The 17,594-nt window shown below is 48.2% G+C and overlaps 1 protein-coding gene across 2 annotated transcripts in view; it reads right to left on the reverse strand.

Moving 5' to 3' along the window:
- Positions 1-17,594, reverse strand: part of ITGA11 (integrin subunit alpha 11) — a 124,491-nt gene that overhangs the window by 91,943 nt on the left and 14,954 nt on the right. For both annotated transcript variants that reach the window (XM_082648660.1, XM_082648661.1), the window contains exon 2: positions 4,327-4,438. In XM_082648660.1, coding sequence (XP_082504786.1) covers positions 4,327-4,438 — 112 coding nt within the window. The remainder of the gene's footprint in view (positions 1-4,326; positions 4,439-17,594) is intronic.

The raw sequence follows: 17,594 nt of genomic DNA on the forward strand, positions 1-17,594 counted from the left end.
GCAAAGAATCAGGAAGAAGTGACTGATAACCATAAGGTAAAACAGTCACTAGAAGCAGACCCAGAGATGATCCAGATATTGGAGTTAGCCTTAGCCAAGAAGGACTTCAAAATAACTGTGATTAATATGTTTAAAAAAATGGAGTCAAAGATGGGCAAATGGGCGAAAGATAGATTACTTTAATAGAATTAGAGTCTATAAAAAGAATCAAGTGGAAATTCAGGAATTGCAAAACAAAATATTTGTAATTAAGAATATATTAGATGCATTTAGCTGCACAATATACCTCATGTACATAGAAATAAAGTTCCTGAGAATATATTAATAAATAGAATCAATTTATATATATATATACGTATATATACACACATATATACATATATATATATATGAATATGTGGTGATCAAGTTTATCCCAGGAATACAAATTGGGCTTAATATTCAAAAAAATCAATGAATATAATTAATATTAACAGAATAAAGGAGAACCATATAATATCTCAATCTTTGCAGAAAAAGCATCTGATAAAATTCAACACCTATTACATACACACACACAGAGACAAACACACACAAATAAACCTCAGAAAAGTAGGAACAGAAGAACACTTTCTTAATATGAAGGTATATACAACAAACAAATCAATAAACTACAGTTAACATCTTATTTAATTATGAAATATTGAAAGTTTTCCCTCTAATAAGGGAAGTAAGAAAATCATGTTTGGGATCACAACTTCTATTCAATCATGTACTGAAGGTCCTGGCTGTTGTAATTAGGCAAGAGAAACAGAAATAAAAGCTATGAAGGTTGGAAAAGAAGAAATAAAGTAATTACTTCAGATGATCTGCTTGTATACATAGAGAATTCAAAAGGATCTACAAGCAAACTATTAGAAATAATAAATGAATTTAGTAAAGTTGCTGGATATAATATAAATATAAAAAAGTCAATTGTATTTTTCTATACTAGCAAAAGATTGGAAAATGAAATAAGAATATTCTATTTTAGGGACTTCCCTGGTGGTGCAGTGGTTAAGACTCCATGCTCCCAATACAGGGGGTCCGGGTTCAATCCCTGGTCAGGGAACTAGATCCCACATGCATGCTGCAACCAAGAGTTTGCATGCCACAACTAAGGAGCCCACATGCCGCAACTAAGGAGCCAGCAACCTGCAACTAAGGAGCCCCACGAGCCGCAACTAAGGAACCTGCCTGTTTCAACTAAGACCTGGCGCAACCAAATAAATAAATAAAAAATAAAAAGAATATTCTATTTTTAATTAGCATAAAATATTGAGTACCTAGGAATTAATATAATAAAATGTATGCAAGAGTTTTACACTGAAAATTTCAAAGCACTGTTGAGAGAAAAATTTTTAAAAACTAAATAAATGGAGGGATATACATGTTCATGGTTTGGAAGACTCAGTATTATCAAGATTTCATTTCTCCCCAAGTTGATCTATAAATTTAATGCAACCCCAATCAAAATCTCAGCAAGTTTGATTAGGGGAAATTGACAAGCCTATTCTAAAATTCATAAGGAAATAGAGAGGACCTAGTATAGCTAAAACAATCTTGTCAAAGAAGAACAAAGATGGAGAACTCACACTAACTTCAAGACTTGCTTTGAAGCTACAGTAATCAAGGCAGCTTTCTATTCTATGGAGTAGAATAGAGGCTAGAAATAGACCCATACATATAGGGTCACCTGATTTTCAACAAAGATGACACTACAATTTAGTGGGGAAATAGTCTTTCAACAAATGGTGCCAGATCAATTGGACATCCATATTAAAAAAAAACCTTAGATCTTTATCTCACATCTCATACAAAACTTAATTTGAGATGAATCACTGACTTAAATGAGAAAGGAAAATCATCAAACTTCTGGAAGAAAACAGAGGAAAATATCTTCATGATCTTGGGAGAAGCAAAAATTTCTTAAATGGGACACACAAGAAACACTAACCATAAAAAAGACAGATAAATCAGACTTCACTAAAATTAAGAACTCTATTCATAAGAAGATACCATTAAAAGGATGAAAAGGCAAGATATAGACTGGGAGAAGTTCTTTGCAATGCTTTTCTCTGACAAAGGATTTGTATTTAGAATATATTTTTTAAAGTCCTATAAATCAATAAGAAAAAGACATACAACACAATTTAAAAAATGGGCAAAAGACTCAACTGGACATTTCACAAAATAGGATACCAAAATGGCCAATATATTTACCAAAGGTTACTCAACATCATTAGTCATTAGAAAAATGCCAATTAACCCCACAATTAGATACCACTACACACCATCAGAATGGCTAAAATTAACGATTGATAATACCAAGTGTTAGCGAGGATGGGAAGCAACTAGAACTCTCATGTTACTAGAAGAATTTAAATTGGTGAACCATTTGGGGAAAAAATGCTTGGCAGGTCCCACAAACATATACCTTCCCTTTAACTCAGTGATTCTATTCCTGAGTATATACCAGATAAAAAATGAGTGCATATGTTCATCAGAAGACATGTATAAGAATGTTAATAGGGCTTCCCTGGTGGCGCAGTGGTTGAGAGTCCGCCTGCCGATGCAGGGAACACGGGTTCGTGCCCCGGTTCGGGAAGATCCCACATGCCACGGAGCGGCTGGGCCTGTGAGCCATGGCCGCTGAGCCTGCGCGTCCGGAGCCTGTGCTCCGCAACGGCAAAGGCCACAACAGTGAGAGGCCCGTGTACCGCAAAAAAAAAAAAAAAAAAAAAAGAGAATGTTAATAGTATCTCTACTTGAAATAGCCAAAAATGGAAACAATCCAAAGATCCATCAATAGTAGAATAAATAAATAAAACGTGGTGCATTGCTACCGTAGAATATTACACATCAGTGAAGAAACATCAAGTATGAAACATTCAACAGTAATAGACATAATGTTGAGTAAAACAGGTCAGGTACAAATCCGTACTTAATGTGTGATATCATCTATACGAAGTTCAAAAACAGGCAAAATCAATCTATGGTGATAGGAGTCAGAACAGTGGTTACCTGGAGCGGTGGGAGGCACAAGGAGCTTTCCAGGGAGCTGGAAATGTTCTCTATCATGTTCTGGGAGGTGATCACAATGGCCACATACATGTGTAAAAGTTCACCGGTTTGGACACTTAAGGTGCCTATGCTTTGCTGTGGTATAACTTTGCTAAGTTATACCTCAGTCAAAAGATAATAAGATACTCCTTCACAAAAAAATGTATGAGAGAATTTGTCAGATCTGAGTGGTAGGGTAGGGTGAGTCGGGAAGGTAGGAGAGGACATCACGGGAGGAAGGAACAGCATGTGCAAAGAAGCTCTGGAGAACTGGAAAAATGGAAATAATGCAATGTGGTGGAGTGTGGAGCGCAGGAAAGGAGGTGGCGGAAGCAGAAGGAGAAGAGGGTGGGAGGGTAGGCAGAGGCCAGATTGGGAAGAGGGCAGGTAGGATATTTATCGTCAGTGTTCACATGGTCCCTTGACTCGGCAAGGGCTTCTAAGAGGGCAGATCAAAGGGCTAGTCCTTTCCATCTCGGGAAGGAAGGAAAGCCTTGCCTTCTGACAGCTGAAAACCAATCAGCAGAAGGAGAATGGCAATGAACAGTACACGTGCATGAGGGATCTTACCGGGGCGATGAAATTGTTCTACAACTGATGAACTGCACAACTTGGTAAATTTACTTTAAAAAAAATCACCGAATCGACACTTGAAATGAGTAAATTATATAATATGTAAAATATAATCCAACAAAGTTATATTAAAAATCAGACGCGGACCCTTCCCGCCTCTTGATGCCCCCGTCCCAGAGGGGTCCTTGGGATCTCTCTGGCTCTCTCCCCGCCACTCGGCCTTGCTCTCATTTCCCTTTGCCCCACTGTTCCTGTATTTTAGCTTTGAGCACACTCACATCTGTCTGCTCAGAGACATCCCGCTCCCCAACAGCTCTCCCAGCCGCCAGGACCAGAGGCACTGCCCCCACTGATGAGACCCTGAGGCCCTGAGAGGGGATGGGAGGGGCTCATTATTGGTTCTAGGTGCCTGCTACTTGTGCTGTCCCATAACCCGGAGAAGGAGGGGTGCTCGTTCCCATTTCTCAAATGAGAAGATCAAAGCCTGTGAAATGGGATGCTCATGATTTCATGGACAGGGGCAGATCCTAGGCAGCCCCTGACCTGCCACAACAAGAAGTCAAGTCCCCAGCAAGGGGGGCGTCTACACATGAGGGCCAGTGCGGCCAGCCGATGGAGGGGCTGGGTGCGGGGCAGTGCAGGGCTACGGTGGAGGTGGCAGCTCTCACTCACCACTTCTTGCCGCTGATGTCATGCTGCTGCACCGTGTAGCCAAAGAAGGCGGCTCTGGAGCCGGGGATGACTCGGGGCTTCTTGATGTCCATGTTGAAGGTGTCCGTGAACCCTGGGTGGGGAGGAGAGGAGTCAGGCAGGTGGAGGTCCAGCGTCTTGGCTGTGGATGGAGTATGTTCCCCTATCCCTGGGGAGCCCCAGTTCCTGTTTGGGGAGCCAACAGTCTGATGGGAAAGGCCCAGCCACTGCCCTGGGGGAGCCAATCTGATAGGGGAGGCATAGGCATAAAACCTACTCTTAGAGAGACCAGGCGGGTCTGAAAGGGAAGACCCAGTCCCTTCCCGAGAGAATTCCTGCTCCCATAAGGAAGAGACAGTCCCCGTCCCCCTCCATCACTCCTTCCTCCAACCCTGCTTCTTCTAGCTTCTGCTGGTCTCCTCTTCCGGTTTTTTTTTTCTCTTCCCTCCTTTCTCCTCCTTCACTCCCCACTCCTCCCTCTCTTTCTCCCTTCTCTCACCTCTGCCTGCTAAAGAGTCACGGAGCTGATTTCCCACCTCTCTCGCCTCCCCCCACCGCCCCACCAAGCCTGGGGTCCTAGTGGCCATGGCTCCAGCGCTGCTGGCTGACCACCTCCTTCTGAATCCATATGCAAAGCTCCGCCTGGCATACTGCTCGGCTGGAGCAGCTGAGGCAAAGCAGAGAGAAATTCCCGTAACCCTTTCACCTTGGCCCCTAATTGGTCAATTAACCGATTCCACCTAGTGGAAAGCCTTGGGGCAAAGAGCTTTACCCCTTTGGCATTCTTGTGCTGAATCACAAGAAACAGCAATTCACACTTGTACGCTGCTTAGGGCTCTGGGTCTCCTCACATTTGCCACCATTTACCCTCACAGGACTTGGGGGGAATGGGAAGCATCATCCACATTTGGCAGAGGGGGGTTCAGACCCAGAGAGGTTAAGAGGCTGTCCAGGGGTACACAGTGGGTCAGCAGCAGCAGCAGAGCCAGGACCCCAGGTACCTGCTCTGCTACTCCTTCCCTCCACGAGGCATTTTCAGGCACGTCTGGCCTCGTTACGTATCAGTACCTACCGGACCACCAAACTTGGGACCCATGGGATTTAAGGGGTGGGATCCTACCATGAGCCAAAACTCTCAGATAAGTGAAAACCAATCAGCAGAACAAAACAGTCGACAGAATATCATTGTCGTTCCTTTCATGTGTAGGGCACTTTATAAATTTCACAGAACACTCACATACCTGCTATCATCTGATCTCCACTACAACCCTGTGATGTGGGCAGCAACAGGAAAGCCGAGGGTCAGAGAGGTGAACTGACCTGCCCAAGGTCCCAAAACCTGCTGGATAGGGACTCTGAATCTGAGGCTAGTACCCTTGAGCGTCCCTCTGTCCTTCCCTTGGCACGGACCCCCTGAGTCTGAGTGTTCAAGAGGGATGCCCTGGAGTATGTACTTGAATAAGGCCTACTGTACAGGCAGGAACAAGAGGTTTCTGCTATGCTTTCTTTTCTGCTCAGCAAATGGATACAGTGGCCAAAAATTCCATCATTAGAGTCCCAGAATTAGAGTCCCCTGAGGTAAGGCTAGAATACCTTAGATTAGGGATGTTAGACATGTGTTCTCACTCATCCATGTCAATTGATTATTACTGTTGCCTGGAGCACTGAGTTAAGAAGGATTCTGAGGTCAAGTCTGGGCTCAGTGGGCAAGACTAGTGTGATCAGTGAGCAGTACCTGCTGGGGATACAGGAGCAGACAGTGACAGCGAGTGGCTACGTAGCTGCCAACCCTGTCTTCATGACTGCTAATCTGCCACATGAACTTAGTGTCATAGCCCTAAGTGGGGGTGGGGGAAGAAGCGTATGTTATTTACATACTCTTATGTACAAAGCCCAGCCCACGAATGGACTTATCAGCCTGGTTAGAAGCAGGCAGCCTTGGGGAAGAGGGGCCTGGTCGGGTGAGCACAGATGGATGAAGGGGCACAGTCCTTGGCCAATGACGGCATGTCACAGAGCAGAGAGAGATACTAGTGTCACCTGTGTACAGCTGGGAGGTGGACAGAGAGAGGTCAAAGAAGAAGTGGAGTTGCAGACGAGGAACTCTCCAACTCTGTCCTAGGAATGGACACACACACATGCACACGCACATATGTACACACAGAGAGGCACACATGTGCATGCACACATGCCCACACACACACATCCATGCACACACATGCACAGGCCACGCACATTCCCTGACTGGGGGGCAACACTTTATCTGGCTCCCTGGTGCCCCCTGGAGATGTCCCCTGGTGGTCCTTGGTCCTCCCTTTCCTGCATCTGAGCCCAGCAAAGGGAGGTGACCTTGACAAGAGGAAGGCATGTTGGGCAGTCAAGAAATCCAGACCCACCCGCCACTCCCAGGCCAACAAGGGGGCGAGGGCCAGTGAAGCTAAGGCCATAAATTGTGTCTTCAAGGCCTTCTCTACCATCAGTGCTTCTTGGGCAAACATGGCCAGAAGGATCCTTCCAAGACCCGTCAGATCCAATCACTCCTCAGCTCCATATGCTTCATCATTTTCCCACCAACTCACAGTCAAAGCCAAAATCCTTACCTGCAAGGCCCTGCATGATCCCACCCGGTTCCCTCTGCCCCTCATTTCCTGTCCTCCCCCTCCATCCCTCTGCTGCAGCCACTCTGTCCCCTTTGCCGTTCTTAGAATGTGTCAGACCCGTCCCCACTTAGCATCTTTGCCCTGGCTGTTCCCTCTGCCTGGAAAGCTCCTCCCTGGGTCACCCACGGGGCTCACTCTCTCAAGTCATTCGGGTCTCTGTTTCAATGCCATATTGTCCCTTAGCAGGACACCCTGTCACTCTTATCCCCCTTATTCTCCTTCATTTGCCCTCATAGCACTTATCACTAACATGTTACATATTTATCTGTTTATTGTCACGTGGCTGATATTCTATAATATTCTTATGTCTTCTAAGTGCCGAGAGACGCTGCTCACTGCTGTATCCTTACCGCCTTGAATAAAGATCTAGCTCAGAGTCAGCAGTCAATAGATACTGAATGGTTAGAGACCAGGACCCACATTTGGCTGGGACGCTCTCTCCCCTCAACGAGTAACAGGGGAAAAAATATTCACTGAGCACTGATATGTTCCAGGCACTATCCTAGGTATCTCAGCAGTAATTTTATATTACTTAGTTAAATCGCACACCAACCCTGTGAAATAGATATTATCATACCTCTGGGAGGTGAAGTAATTTGCCCCAAATCACTCAGCTGGGAGGAGGTTAGAGCAAGCCCATGATCAGGTAGCTTAGGGCACTGGGGTGATGTGCTACCCCTGGGAGAGCAGCTTTTCAGAGAAGGACCCACTGGAGGCAGGGAAAATTCTTTTCAGAGAAACGGGTCTTTCCTCTTGCCCTCAGGTCCCACACCTCCTCTGTCTTTGGGTTTGGTCGGGGGCAGTAGATGGGAGAGGAGGCCGGCAGCCCTGTGCTCCTTCCCTCCCCCAGGGGGCTTTGTCTAGGACTAGTCCTGTCTCCCCCAGTCCCCACCCCCCAACCCCCTGGACAGAATTAGTGAAATCTGGCCACAGGGAAGAGGACAAAAGCTCTCAGGGACGGGGCATTAAGTTACAAAGTGCTGGTTTCTTCCCCGAGTCGGCATTTGCTTCTGACCAAACCGAACCAACCAGAGAATGGATTTCCTAAAGGTGATGTCAAGTCTGACACCCTGACCTTGGCCCCCGACAAGATCTCTGGCCCGTTCCCCTGATGGCAGGTGGCTTTCATGCTTGGGGAATGTACTCTCCTCAGAGATTTATGAACCCCAAATACCAATAAAAGAAAACAAAGTTGTTTTTGATGGGAGTCAACAGGCCAATTGCAGAGACAGTGGGAGCCTGGTTGGGCAGCTTGCCACTTTACTACCCTTGATACTGATGACAGAGGGGGAAAAAACCCACAGTTCCTGGCCTGTTCTCCTGTGGACTATGGCCAAAGTTACATCAGCTGCTGCTCCCTTTCTCAGAATCTTATCTTTTAAAAAAGCATCAGCCAGTCCCAAGAAAGCACTGAAACCACAGCATGATGTTTGAGCATCGCCTGATCTCAAACCCACCACTCCAGGCTGAGGTGGAGGCTACTGTGCTATCACCAGGCAGGGTGGTGACAGTCCCAAATGCTGAGGCACACTGGCCAACACGTGTCTGGAGCTCCTGTGGACTCAACAGCTCCACAGGGAGTGCTCGCTAGAGCTCAAGGAGACTCAGCTGAGCACCCATGATGGGCTGCTCCACCCTCGACCAGTCACACCCCACACTGCGGCCATTAGCTTCCCAAGGATCTGGGGAGAAAGTCCGAAGGCTCCATGTGGCCCCTTTTTGACACCAGTTTCATGGAAGACAATTTTTCCACGGACGATGGGGAGGGGCTCAGGCGGTAATGCAAGCGACGGGGAGTGGCTGATGAAGCTTTGCTCACTCGCCCACCGCTCACCTCCTGCTGTGTGGTCTGCTTCCTAACAGGCTAAGGACCAGTACCGGTCCTTGGCCCGGGGGTTGGGGACCCCTGTCTTAAATGATGGACAATCAGGGAAGGGGAGGAATAATTACACAATGGGAACTCATGGTTTCTGGGGTGGTAACCCAGTCATTCCCTTCTCAAGAGCTCATGGGGAGGCCTGGACCTAGCGTGTCAGGGAGCAGAGTGGCCTAGCAGGCAAGTCATGACCTCTCCTGCCTGAGCCTTGCACCAAGAGCCTTAGAGCTGGGCTGTCCTGCCTCATCGGGACATAGGAATGGCAGACACAGGAAAAACAGACATACAGACAGACCCCTAGCATCAATGCTGGGCTCAAGGGCCCTCCCGTACCTCATTTTCTCTCTGCCCCATGGCCAGGGGACGTGAACCCTGGACAATTTAACACAGGGTCAAAAATGGTGTGCAGCAAATATGTTATCAGGGAAGGGTAACTTATTAGGATTTTATTTTCAAGAGCAAACAGGGATCTTATAGATCCAATAACCTAGTGGTCTCAACACTTTGTTTTTCTGCAGTGAATCCCACCTTTTGGAAACAAAATCTATACAATGAAAAGCAGACACAGGAAGCTGAGGTTGGGGTTAAGGATGGGGGCAAGGAAACTCCCTACCTGCAGTGACAAGCCTAAGACATTTCTTTGGAACCCTAGGGTGTCCTGGAACATAGTTTGAGAACCACTTGATTGGGTTTAAGACCCTTGTGAATGAGAGAACTCAGGCTGAGAGAGGGGTGGGGATTTGTCCAAGGTCACCATGCCCATCTTTATTTACCACCACTGCCTCTATACCCCTGCTCTATAATCCTTCACTTCCATGAATGTCTATTTGGGGCTACGATGCTCCAGGTTCCATGCTGGGTAGTAGGGTCATGACTTGCGGTCTTCAGAGTCTGCAGCCACATGCGTGAGCCAACAGACATGTTTGCATGTCACCAGAACCCAAAGTGAAGCCCAGAGAAGGCTGGCCCAGGGCAGGGTGACCTGCGTTCTAATCTCAGCTTTGTCACTAAATTGGCCAAGTGTCCATGGAGAGTCACTATGGCTTTCTGGGCCTCAGTGTCCCCATCTGTCAAATGAGAGGGTTGAGCTCTCTGCTACTAAGGCCCAGCCCTGGCACATGTCAGGGAGGTTCTCTAGAGCAAACACACAGCCAGCTTCCAGTTGTTGGCACACGAGCATCTGTCTTGAGTCTCCACAAACAATTTAGAATTGGAGGCCAGGCGGTATGGAGGAATGCAAGCTCATCTTAATGTCAGTTGAAGCCAAACACACTTAGGAAGGGGAATTCTCCAGGCAAAAATGATCATATTTTGCATTCCCAATCCAAAAAGAAAACTGTCATCTAATGCTCTGTATTATCCAGGCCCCAGCTGCCTCTCCCCTTGCCTGAACTGTGGAGACCTGGCCTCAGGGCCCTACTTCCCTGGATGTGGCTTCTGGGCACACCCAGATGTCAAAGGGACGAAGGCCTTGGTGGGGGTCCAGGCAATGTGATCACCTTTCCAAGAAAGTCCAGCCTCGTCCTGGAGCTGGACTGTGCTGCTAAAACCTCAGCGAGGAAATTCAGAGCTAGTGGGCAGGGGTACCACAGTTCCCTTCCAGACTCGTCTTATTTCAAAAATTGAGGATGCCAGTGGTATGCACTGAATCCTTGAGTACATGGCTATATGGCCTTGGAGCGACCAAAGCTTCTCTCTCCCTGGGATCTTCTAGGCATGGAAGCCATGATCCCTCAGGAGGGAGACATGGCTGGAGGACCACTGCCAAGGTCAAAGGCCAGAGGATGGACTCCTGACTTTAGGACAGCTGATTCTAGGACTCAGAAAGGGGGACATGGGAATACAATGCCCACCTCCTGAGAGCTAGCGCTGCTGTGATGAGTAGAACTAGGTTGGGCACCAGGAGACCTGGGTCCTCCCCTGGGTTCTGTCACTGGCTGGCTGAACCTTGAACAAGTTATTTCTCCCCACGCCTTAGTCTCCAATATAGAAAAGGAGGAAGCTAGACCAGGTGGTCTGAAAACCTTAACAGTCAGGATGTTCTGAGTCTGTGTCACCCTTCTCCTCTGGATTCATTTCCAAATTCATCTCCCTTCGGGGGGGAGGAGTAGGCAGTTGAGCACTGGGACACCCCAAGGGGGCAAGCAGATGGCCATTGCCCCTGCAGGTCTCTATCAGGTTGGCTGTCAGGAGCGGGGCCATTCCCTCCCTCCTCTCTAGCACTTGGGTCCAACACAAGTGCCCCTCAGCTTCAAGCCACTTATGAAAGTGAGCTGTAACACCCTCCCGGCTGCCCCCCAGTGGCTTAGCCCTGAGCTGCCACTGCCCTGCTGCTAGAACTGGGGGCCATGATCGGGTGGGGGCTGGTCTGGTGATATCAAGCCAGTTCTTACCACCAGGCCCTGCTGCCCCCCTGGTGCTTTAGAGCAAACCTGCCCACACTTGGGTCTCCCCAGGAGAGAGACAAATGCGTCCTCCCTACTCTTGGCAAAGACCACCCTGTTTCCTAGCTTCTCTAGCAGCTTAATCAGCATCTGACTCTTTTACACAATGACTGCCTTCTGGGTGTGGCTTCATGTCTCTCTGCTAACTGGTCATTATCACACTGCCTTTTTCCTCAGAAGGAAACGCTATGGAGTCTACCCTGCTTCATACTCCTCCAACCGCTAATATCACCAGCACCACCGTTCTTCCTTCTCCTTCCCTCTGTTGAAGAAGCAGGAGAGAACCTGATCTCTGGATGGGGTGTCCTATCCTTGGCTCCCCTAGCTTCATGCAGGTCAGAACACGGCTCGCTGGCAGCAACTGGTGTGTGCTGTGTGTGCTGTGTGTGCATGCGCGTGCACATGTGGCCAAGGGATTAGCCAGAGAGGACAGGGTGGGGAGGGGTAATGACAGGTGGCAATGATTTCTCCCCACTGGAGTCCAGAGAGAGGGGCGGGTTTAGGGGAGGGAGGTGCCTTCAGTCTGAAGGGCCAGCTCGTTGCCCAGACTGGACAGAGAGAGAAGGCAGAGGGAACTGGAGAGTGACTTGCGTGGAAAGGCGTCGTCCCTCCCCACGGAATGAGCACAGCACTTGTTTCTTAGGGGAATCTCAGGGAAGTGATCTCATCTGGGAGCCAGAGCATCCCTGGTCCACACCCACTGCTGCTTCTGGCCACGAGCAGCTCTGAGCTTGCCAGCGGCTGTGCCGTGGGTTTCTGTGGCCACATGTCCACCTTAAAGGGAAGGTGGTACTTTGGTGTCCCCTGAATGTTAAATGTGTGAAAAAGAACACGTAAGAATCAGAAAGCTTCCTCGTGTGTGAGATGAGGCGGGGGACCACCATGGCTGGAGAGTTCTGGGTCCCACTAGAGCCGAGTCTGGAGGAAGCCCTCACGTGTGCACAGAGGTGTCAGCTGGGAGAGAGCTCGCATATTCACCAGTTCATCAGGTCCCTGCAGGCGGCCTCTTAACAAGCAGTCCACACAGCAGAGGGAGTGCTGGCTGCCCCTCTCCCCTCCAAGGTTTTGCTCTCAGTTCCCTACCCCCGAATGCCTTCTCATATTGTCAGCCCCATCCTGCACCTGCCTGTCAGGGGGCCCAGGGCATGTCCCACTCACCCTTTCCATCTACGCACCCTGTGCCCTTCTCTGACTGTCCTGCCTCCTGAGCCAACCCTCCCCACCTGGGGCGGAGAGTCCAGGGGACAGAACCATGCCATGGACTGCACCTGCATCCCCTTGGGGCCTAGAGTTACAAACACTAGGGGAAGCAATGGACAAATATGAAGTCAACACACACAAAGTGTGGGCTTGGGGCCTCTTTCCCCAATGGGAAACGGAGGCTAAGGAAGGTTACCTGCCGGGACCCAGTCTTCTAGCCGGTGGGGCACATGTAGAGTGGGGATCCAGCCCTCCCCAGTCCCTGGGCAGGGTTTTTGTTCCACTCCTTCCCCGAATCTCCCAGCGGGATTCAGCTGCCACTCTCAGAGCACCTACCAAGTGCCAGGATGGGCCAGGTGCCTTAGAAGAGTATTTCATTTAATTCTAACAAGTGATTTGGGATTTCTTCCCCATTGAACAGGTGAGGAAACTAAAGGTCCAAGACTGACTTGCCTGGGGCCCAGGTGCTGGTGCCGAGGTCTCATCCTGTCTGCTTCCCAGGCTACACATCTTTTAGTGCTTTTGAGCATCCTCATCAAAGCTGGCTGTGTCTGTGAGAGGGCAGGCAGGGCAGCTGAGAGCTCTCCTTGGTGGGGTCAGATAAGACCCCCTACTCACACCTGAAAATGACACCCTTCCAGCTGGACCAGGGATAGCCCTCTCTGAGAAGCTTTCATTTGAGTTGAAGCATGGAAGACCCTATGCTAACCTTACATTTGGTGCCAAAAGGGAGGCTACTTTAACCAAGCTGAGGGGGTTCTGTCCCTCCTCACCTCTGCTCCCTGCACAGTGTCTGGAATACAACAGGCTCTCAACAAAGTGGACAGAACAAATTCATGAATGAACAAGTGAATGAATGACCATGGCCAAGCTTATCAAATTAACTCAATATTCATCTGAGTAGAACATGAGCAGATGGGACACAGGGCAGCCCTCCCTTTACCCTCGGCCCTCTGTCAATTCACCCTCTGCACCCCAGCCAGGCTCCACGGGGCCCTCATGATACATGCTGGGTGCTGACAGTCCCACCCTCTTCCCTGGCCTGCCAACCTCTCCCCCCTACTTCAGTATCCTTGTCTCATCAAAAACCGGTTCTGGTGTCCTATTTTGTGCTAGATAAACACATGCTTGCTGATGTGCGACTTATCACGACATGCTTCAACTCTCCAAAGCATGTGCAGCCCTACAGAAGGAAGAATTCTCTAAATCAGAAACCATCAGACACAGGCTGGGCAGCCTCCTGCAGTGGAGAGGGCCCCATCTCTAAGATCTGTGGTGGAGACCAAACGCTTGCAGGGGCAGGTGGATGTGGACTGAAATAGAGACACTGCGTAAGCATCCAGAGGGGGGAGATGGAAAGACAGCAAGTGCTGGTGAGAGCAAAAATCTGCCCTTTTTATTATTTTTTCAAGAAATCAGGAGTTTGCCAATATGCTGTTTAAGCAGATGTCAGGTTCATGGAAAACAGGCCTAAAAATTGAAAAGGGAAACACCAGGCTGAAATTTACTGTAATTAACATTATTTTCACTCCCAGCCTTGGACAGCCATCCCAGGGATCACCTCCCTCAGGAATAACGCGTGGATCACCTCCGTCAGGAACAAGACGGATGTCTTGGTGATAAAAGCCAGTGTATTTTCTGCCTTACATCATTTTTCTTTCTCTCTAGGTAGAGACATTGATCAAAATGGAGCTCTTTCTTTAAGCTTTCAGGAGCTACCATGATGGATTTTAAAACACACCAACAGTGATATTATGAATCTGTGTTGTAAGTTCATTTAAAGTGCAATGAAGTCTTGATTAACACACACACACACACACACACACACACACACACACACACACACCCCCAAGCTGCGTGGAAAAACTGGAGTCAAGAGATGTGACCCCAGCATCCACTTTAGGATCCGGCTGAGTATTTGGGGCCTTGGGCTGCTGCCTTCCTCCACTCACCTCAAAGTGGCCCAGGCTCCCAAGTACCTCCAGTCATACCCCAGCCCAGTCTTGCCTTCTGAGTCCCACAATCAATGTCCAGCTGCCCATAGAACATTTTCACTTGGATGGCTTCTAGCATCCCTCACTTCACATGACCAAAGAGGTGCCCTAGATTTTCCCTTCCACACTGGTTTTTCCCCAAAGTCTCCCCATCGATGCACTTGGCAGTACCACCCTGATTGCTCAAGTCAGAAGCTTGGAGGTCCTTCCTCAGGATTTTCTGTCACTTCCCATCAGCAAACCGTGCAGGTTCTACCCTCTCCATCCCTCTCAAGTGCGTCCACTCTTCTCTCTTTCCTCTGACATCACCCAGCCCAAGTCATTCTCATCTTTTTCTGCCTGGACTTTGGCAAGAGCCTTCTAACTGGTCCCTCAATTCTAATTTTGCTCAGCTGCAAGCTATGCTCTTCACAGCAGCCACAGTGATCTTTTAAAAATGCCAATCAGATCCTGGAACTTTCCTGCTTCAAACCCTCCAGCTTCCTCGCATTGTATGTAGGGTAGATTCCAGACCCTTCCTCAGGGCCCACCAGGCCCTGCAGGACCAGTCTGCTCCTGTGCCATGAACTTCACCACTTCCTGCTTCCAGCCACACTGCCTTCCTCTTTGCTCCTCAAACCAAGCTCTTTCCACCTCAAGGTCTTTCCCTTTGTGTGGAACAATCTCCCCCCAGTCTTTGCTCAGGCAGCTCCTTCTCCACCTCCAGTTTTAATGTCACAGCCTGGGAGAAATCTTCCCTGACCATGCTATGGAGAATCCATTCCTCTCCCTCAAAGCAGCTTCTTTGTTTCTTTTATTATGTAAACATAGTAACAGATGGCTACAAGAGCTATTTGCTTATTCTCCCCCTAGAGTTTAAGTTCTACAAGGGAAGGAACGAGTGGTGTGCTGGTCCCTGCTCACAAGAGACAACTGTGTGCAATCTTCCCGTTCAGTGATGCCTGTTGGTCACTTAAAGTTGACCATGGTGGGAGGATGTACACCACAGTAACTGGCCAATGGCTACAAAGAAGGACTCTCTCCAAGAGCCAGAATCGGTTGTTAACCATTTACCAGCACTCCACTGGAAGGGACTGTATCTTTATCCTCGGGATCTAGAACAATGCCTAGCATACGAAAGAGGCTCAAAATGCACCTCCTGACATAAGACAATATGAGACCAAAAAGAGAGAGAAAGAATAGAAATATTCAGGCCTCCAAGAACCTCACTAACCTCACACACTAACCTGCTAACAAGGAGCAGACAGGGAATGCGATACTCAGAGCCTCAGGGAGGGAGGGAACTCAGAGCACTGAATTTGGCTTCAGAAGCCCTAGTTTTAATCCCAGCACAGCTTCTAACTTGTTTTACGACTTTGGGCCAATTCCTTCTTTCTGGCCCTCAGTTTCTTTATCTGTAAAAAGCACACACTGGACTAGATGCTGTATCTCTAAGTCCCTGTGTTGGATTTAATGAAGCCCATTTATGTACTCGGTTACCAATTTCTGCACCACCCACTCCCAGGCCACTGCACTTCACTACACAACTGTAGAGGGGGCTGTTTACATTGTAGTTGACTGAGTTCTGAAGTGCACAGCCTGCACAGCTGTACGTGGCGGCCCTGCCCACTCTGTTCCTGGCCATTGGCCATTTCTAGGGGAGACGAATTAGACAGTGAGTCCCTCCCTTTCCTGACATACTAACCAGCTCAAAGAGCTCAGACAGTTTGGTTTTGGTTTTCCACCTCCTAAGATTGTCTCCTGCTTGTCATGAGTGTGTGGATCAAGAGCCTTGGGCATCTGGGGTTAGCCCCAGCCCAGGGGGTGTTTGGACAAAGTAAGAAAAGGACAAAGCTCAGGATATGCAATTTGTGGCAAGGCTTTCCCTTGAAGAAGAGGAAGTAGGGCAGTGAGGACCCAGAGAACTGCTGGGCCTGTCTGTCCCTGGTCTTTGAATGCAAACTAAAAAAAGGAATTGCGAGGGTCCATCCCTTCCAAGCCTGCAGGGCCCGCCCTACAGTGGATACACCCTACCCATTTGAAAAGTTCTCCCTCTGCACAGAGCTCCACATAGATCCACCAGAACACAAGCTAAGCTGGATGCTATTGGCTAGGCTTGGTGGGGATGGAGGATGCTGGCGAGTGGAAGTGCTTTGGTTCTCTGAGGGTTATGCAGAACCCTTTGGTTTTTGGTATATGTCAGTTACTCATGCTTTCAAAACTATCCCAAATGTTCACTCCTACTTTTAGGTCCTTAGGAGAGTTAAGGGCTCATGATTCCCTCTGCCTTTGCTAGAAAACAAAGTCCTGCTTTGTGAGGTGGTGAGCCAACTGTCACTGGAGGGATGCAAGCCAGGGAGAGCTATTTATCTGGGATGTTCAGGTTCCACGTTCCCCCCCAGGCAGACACGACGCTGAGGCCTCTCAAGAGGCCTCTGAAGCCCAGGAATCCTCATGAACCTGCGGATGATGAAGGGCCACCCATGCTCTAGATGAAGTTGTTTTAAAATAGAATTCCTGTGTAAACTGGTGCAGTCACTATGGAAAACAGTGTGGAGGTTCCTCAAAAAACTAAAAATAGAGTTGCCATATGACCCAGCAATCCCACTCCTGGGCATATACCCAGACAAAACTATAATTTGAAAAGATACATGCACCCCTATGTTCACAGGAGCACTATTTACAATAACCAAGACATGAAAGCAGCCTAAATGTCCATCGACAGATGAACAGATAAAGAAGATGTGGTACATATATACAGTGGAATAGTACTCAGCCATAAGAGAGAATGAAATAATGCCATTTGCAGCAACATGGATGGACCTAGAGATTATCATACTAAGTGAAATAAGTCAGAAAGAGAAAGACAAATATCTGATATCACTTATATATGGAATCTAAAATATGACACAAATGAACTTATCTACGAAAGAGAAACAGACTCACAGACATAGAGAACAGACTTATGGTCGTCAAGGGGGAGAGGGGGTTGGGGGAGTGATGGATCGGGAGTTTAGAATTAGCAGATGCAAACTATTATATATAGAATGGATAAACAACAAGGTGCTACTGTATAGCACAGGGAATTATATTCAAT

The sequence above is a fragment of the Grampus griseus genome, assembly GCF_964374135.1.
Source record: "Grampus griseus genome assembly, chromosome: 2".
NCBI classification, from domain to species: Eukaryota; Metazoa; Chordata; class Mammalia; order Artiodactyla; family Delphinidae; genus Grampus; species Grampus griseus.